At 34.5% G+C, this 6000-nt stretch overlaps 1 protein-coding gene across 3 annotated transcripts in view; it reads right to left on the bottom strand.

Annotated features, from left to right (window-relative positions):
• Window positions 1–454: 454 nt before the first annotated feature.
• HECTD2 (HECT domain E3 ubiquitin protein ligase 2) overlaps window positions 455–6000 on the bottom strand; it is a 79770-nt gene continuing 74224 nt past the window's right edge. For 2 of the 3 annotated variants that reach the window (XM_060125500.1, XM_060125501.1), the window contains 3 exons: window positions 4918–5033; window positions 4208–4351; window positions 455–2876 (listed from right to left, as the gene is read on the bottom strand). In XM_060125500.1, the coding sequence (XP_059981483.1) occupies window positions 2756–2876; window positions 4208–4351; window positions 4918–5033 (381 nt within the window). In that variant the 3' untranslated portion in view covers window positions 455–2755. The remainder of the gene's footprint in view (window positions 2877–4207; window positions 4352–4917; window positions 5034–6000) is intronic. The other variant, XM_060125502.1, reaches the window with a different exon arrangement.

The following is a 6000-nucleotide window of genomic DNA, read 5'->3' as shown; positions in this document are numbered from 1 at the left end:
TCCTCTCTTCTTCCATTAAGCATAGAAAATGCGGGGAAAAAGGGCCAAATTAATGGTTTTGGAGGGGAATACTTAAGATCTGAAGTTGTCTATCGGTGGCCAATGAAATGTCATACTTAGTTCATTTCTAGGTGGCCTTGATGGTGGTATAACGTTCATTTGGTGGAATATCTGTGTGATCATGCAGCCATTGGCTATACATTGTTTTGTACTGAAAAATAATGCTAGAAGTTAGTTACATTTGGTGTCAACAACACATATCTTTTGAAGGTGTATGTATTAGCAATTTTCCTAAGCACCAGTTTAAGAGACAGTGTAACAAAGAGAGTAGTTTACATTTATATTTTAAACTTGTGGTTTTAATTCATTGCCTAATGTTCAAAAAATGAACTGAAGCCTGGCTGATTATATAACTTTAATATCTGAAAAAAATTTATCCAGAAATTAACAACGTAATACAATACACATTTGTACAAAAAAGAGGGACTGTTAAAACTTCTGATCATACAGACAAAAATATGATTAATTAAGGAAAGATTAAAAAAGGACAGGACATTTTGTAAATACTAATAAATACTGTGCAATGCTTTAATTTACTGTGGCAGATACAAAAATCAAGAATTCATTAACAGATTATATATAAAAAAAAGCAACTATATGAATTTTCTAGCTGTTTAAATTAACGAAATGTAACAGTAGTGGTTCTTTTAAAAAATGAGGTATTAATTACACTGTAAACCAAAACCAGAGCATAAATAAATAAAGGCAATGTGCAATTTAGTGATAAATGATTATAAATTTCAACAACAGACAACAAAAATTTTCCAGTTATTTATGGACTCTGTCATTTAAAAATTTGGCTTGTGTACTTTTATTTAAAAATGACATAGCTATTGATATACAAAGCACATCATTAAACATGCAGACCAAACCAACACAATTTTTCCGTCTTTACCAAATAAAAACTTTGTTTACATTTTATTTAAAACACTTAAATCTGGTTTCTTACACATGATTCTTTTGTGCTTATTAGTTAGTAGTAACCTATGTTAAAATCTTACTTTCTAGTTCAAGCAGTATAAGAGAGAAGCAGTTTTATTTGCATATGGATTAAAAACAGAGCAAACAAAACAAAACCAACATGCCTTTAAATCTTAGGTGTTCCAAAAATTGTAAGAAAAATCCTTTAAATAGTATGTCCAAGTGGAAAAGCGGAGTCACTTCTGTCTCAAGAGAACAGTAAACTAACTAACTCCTTTTCCTCTAAGATTCACAAGTTGGCTTCAGAAAAAAAGCAGAACAAGCTGATTAGTTCCTCCACCCTAAAAGAATTCTGCTGGTGGGGTGTAGGAAGCATAGTAATAAGATAGTAGTGTAACTCAGAAAAAATTTTGGGAAAGTATTATTTGCATGTGAACCATGTGCTGGTACTAAGTGCTGGCTTCATTATTATTGCAAATATATATTCAGAGTTTTCTGAAGGAAAGCTATCAAAGTATAATAGAGAATTCTTGATTTGGAAATATCTATAACATGCTAATAAAACTGCTTCATTTGCTGTAAATTAAAAAGAAAACCATTTACTGTCTGACTTAAAAAATGCAGTTTCCTTTTACATGCTACTTTATTAAGAAACTCCAAAAAGGGTACTTTTGAATTTGCTATATTCAGAATCCAGTGGAAAACAAACATTTTGGCCAAAATGTTGAACTTTATTTTTACACCAAGCTACGTCATTTGGACACAAATATTATTGTATTCACTTTTGTCAAATATCTTATCCTACTTTTTTCCAAAAATTAGTGTTTCAGTACAACTGGTGATCAAAAAATATTAGAAATAAGTCTTGTACATCAATCAAAGTATATATAAAAACAGTTCTCTTTTTTTGTGCTTGTGATTGACTTAATTTATCAGTGATTAGTCAGTTCTACTTCCTTTCTATATAATATTCTGACCCTTAAGAAGAAATGATTATACAAATATTACAGAGTGCTCCAAGTAACTAGCTTACTGCGCATATGCATGCAGACTAACAATATGTAAAAGAATATAACCTTGAATCCAATTAGTCTGAAAATAGTTACACTCTTGTACAATCATCTTTATTGATTTGTAAAAGCTGTATACACATCTAAAACCCTGAATTTACTTTGTAAAAATAAATCTTTAGCAATAAATGGCACTATCAAAATCCCATTATTCTCAGGCTATTATGTAGTTATTTACACGCTTTTCAGCAATGGTTGAAAAGAATCTTAGAGGACCAAAGCCAGTATATCAAAAAACCCTGTAAATTGCATTTGCAATTATACTGTTGTTTAACCGCTATATGAAAATATGGCTACATGCCTTACATTAATGATAATGTAGCTATCTGTGTTGCTACCGTGTGCTAGCAGCGCACAAGGTGCCACTGGGCTCCACTCTGTCATCTGTGCATTCTTTACTGCACGATGCTTTCCCAGTGGAACACCTGTGACAACTACTTATGGAGAATGATAAAGTGCTATAAAAAAGAGGGACTGGACCCACACCTGTCTCTGCCATCTGGTCTTTTTCTCACTCAAGCAGTGTTGTGTTTTTAGAAAACCATGCCTCTACTGAACATACTTCATATTTGATTTAAAAAAAATCAGTATTTTAAAGTTGGTGAGCTTTGTCAAGGTGTTTTGAGACAGAAACATGAAAAGGTTAAAGGCACAGTAAGAGGGAAGTGAATGCTACATATAAAATATATTTCAAGTCTTCTAGGTTACTCAAGTCCAAAACCTTCTGAATTTGAAATTCCAATAATCAGTTTCTGTTTCAGGTCCTTTTTGCTCTTGTAGGGGGGAAGGCAAAGTTGATTGAAGCAGGTGTGGGCCACAGGCAACCTAGAGAAAAAAATTTTTTTTAAAGATACCAAGTCCTAAAACAAACACAGAATGACTGGTAAGCAACTTTCAAAGTACCTGGATACACACATTCAAATCTATTTTACTATAATGAGATGACTCATCCACTCCTTTACTGAACAAATACTTTTGGAGTACCTGCTGTGTATTAGGCACCATTCTAGACACTGGGGCTGGGTTTACCAACAAGACAATGTCCCTGCTCTCACAAAACTCATATTCTAGAGGCATTATTTTTGGAGTCAGACAAATCTGAATTTGAATACCATCTCCTGCACTTTCTGGCTGTGAGACCTTGTTCAAGCGGCTTCATGTCTCCAAATCTCAGTTGCCTCATCACCATCATAAGGCAAACTATTTGAATGGGTGGGAAGATGAAAAGAGCTGTCTACATAAAACACCCAGCAGAATAGTAGATAATATAACTGTTACTACTTTTTTAGTCTTGACTGTCAAAAAATAATAAAAAGAACATTTCTGGGACACTTGATACCCATGCTCCTCATGTTGCTGCCCTCAAGGTACAAGCAACATTCATCCTCTGAATCTTTTTGTTCAGCTCTCCCAACCCTCTACCCGATGACACTGTTATCTTTATTCAAAATTCCTACAGATTTCTTAGACCCTTTCCCTCAGTCTTTAGGAACTCCACAGCATCAGAACAGCTGTCGGTGGCGGTGAGAAAGGAAAGGACAGATTTCAGTTCTAATTTATGAAAGGAAGAACTGACAAAGCTCAGGGAATATATGGGGCAGGAGAAAAAAATGATTATAATCAAAGTAGTGTCTACTCAAATTAGCTTTAGAAATTACAAGGAGATTGGGAAAAGAAGTAAGTAGATTAGCATTAACCCATCAACACTATAGAAAATAATTTAAAGCCATCATCGGCATCACTTTCATATGCAAAGAGCACTAGATAAAGAAAAAAAGACTAGCACTAGCGGTATTCCAGCACAAGAACTAATTATAACAGCCAAAAACTCACCTTAGTATTTTAAATAAAAAACACCTTTAAGTAAAAATGAAGGTTAGATAATCTATGAAAAGCAAGCTAGATTCTGGAAGCAACTACAAAGCAGTTGACTTATCAAAGTAAAAAGTTGATGCACAGGAATTATTATCAGTTCGTACTGGTAGTTCTCAAAATTCATACAGAACCTTAAGCCATAGTCTCTCTTATTTCAAAGCCATGCTTACTCCCAAGAGTTTTCTATGAAAACCACTTCAGAATCAAAGAATCCTCTAATTCCAAACATATTATTATTAGCCAAACCTACAGATTAAAAAAATTACAATTTGGAAATTTACCAGTTAGTAGAAGTTTCATTCTTTGAGATTTTAAAGTTCAAATCAGCCATTCCTCCTACAGGTACTCTGTCACTTCCTGTGGTAAAATGTAGCAACTTTTTTTGAAGATCAAGAGGAAATCCAAGCACAACATCCCAAAAGTATCTAGAGAACACCAAAGGATATTTATATAAAATGTCTTGACAAAAATCCTGCAGATCAGAATAAAGTAATATAAAGTAAGCTCTAGGGAAACAACTTCCCTTAAAGGTACATAATACCCTTAATGTGAAATTGAGGAATGACAGGCTTCTGATATAAATTAGATTTTTGACTAACATCATTATAAAAATAGTCCAACAGTAGAGAGTACAAAAGCCATTTTTCTCCTATATAATTTTCCTTATTTTTCAACACAGTGCTATTAAAAGGCTATTTATAAGCATGGCATCCCTGCAATTCTAGAACCAAAGTAATTAAAAAAAAAAAGTCAAATCTCTATGCTTTTGTAGAAACTTACTTATATTACTTTCTCCTAAGGGGACTGCTAAGTGATTTCATATTTAATATTCTCACATTATTTTCAAGAGATAAAATAAAGCAGTGTGGGCTGTACAGTATTTCAGCTGACTTAACTTGATTCAAAGATTGTAAGTTATGCAAATAAACGAACCACACTCTCTTTCATTCTCTCTTCAGCACCCTCACTCTCAGAAGTAAAAAAAGCTCACCGTATAGTCAGGTCGGTTTTCGCATAGCCATCATACTGAGTACTTCTCTGCAGGGCGTGCATATCCAGTTCAGGACTTCCACACACCAGAATTTCAACCTCTTCTGGACGAAGCAGCTGTCAATAATTATTTATCAAAAATGATAAGAGAAAGTGATGATTAAAAAAAGTGAAATTGGAACTATTTTCACTGAACCAAATAACAAAAATCATGACGTTCTTATAGTAAATCAAACCACTTTTGCTAAAGAAAAATCTCCATTTATATTTTTCCTACTAAGGTAAGGTATTTTTGCTTCTGAAAGTTTATAAATCTCGTCAAACTGTTAGGTTCCCCCTTTTGCAAATAATAGCAATTAGCAGTTTGCTAGAAAAACAAGCAGATGACTAAGCATAAGTCCAAATTACAACTCTTCCCTGAAACCCAGCCTGAAACTCTTTCAGCTATCAATACTCTAGCATCTATTGACATGCCTGGTTCCAACATCCATAAAGCCTCCTGTGTACACTGTAGAGTTTGAGTAGTAGGTTAGTCTGTCTTGTGTTGTTCACTTGTTTTTTTTTTCACTTACATAGGTTGTCTCCCACCTAAAGAGATTACAATTTAAAAACAGAGACCTGCTATGCTATTTATTTATTTTCCCTCCCTCCACCCCCATAACTATAGTGCGTCACAGACAAAACTCAATTCGAAATCAACAGGTGCTCCATTTCCAAAGGTACTTTCAATAAACATGTGACAAAGATCACTCTAAAACAAGCTCTCTCCTATGCAAAATAATTCACATTGAAGACCTTGCTCCCAACCCCGCTTATAAAACTGCATGGAGGTGCAAATGGCTTGATGGAGTGTGCCCAGGGGAGCAGCGGTGAAGAGAAACTACGCTTTTATCTTATGACATTTCCGACATAGTGTTCTCAACAGCAACTGACCCATACTCACAAGGCTAAGAAAAGGTCAAACCAACTGGAGTCCACCATGACTCTGGTGACAAACTACATCCTGTGGGTAAAAGGCAACTCAAGAGTTGCTGGGGGGACCCCTGAAGAGGCAGGGGTAAAAGGCAACTCAAGAGTTGCTGGG

Source organism: Lagenorhynchus albirostris, chromosome 16 (assembly GCF_949774975.1).
Source record: "Lagenorhynchus albirostris chromosome 16, mLagAlb1.1, whole genome shotgun sequence".
Lineage (NCBI taxonomy): Eukaryota > Metazoa > Chordata > Mammalia > Artiodactyla > Delphinidae > Lagenorhynchus > Lagenorhynchus albirostris.
This window is presented reverse-complemented; position numbering and strand designations above follow the sequence as displayed.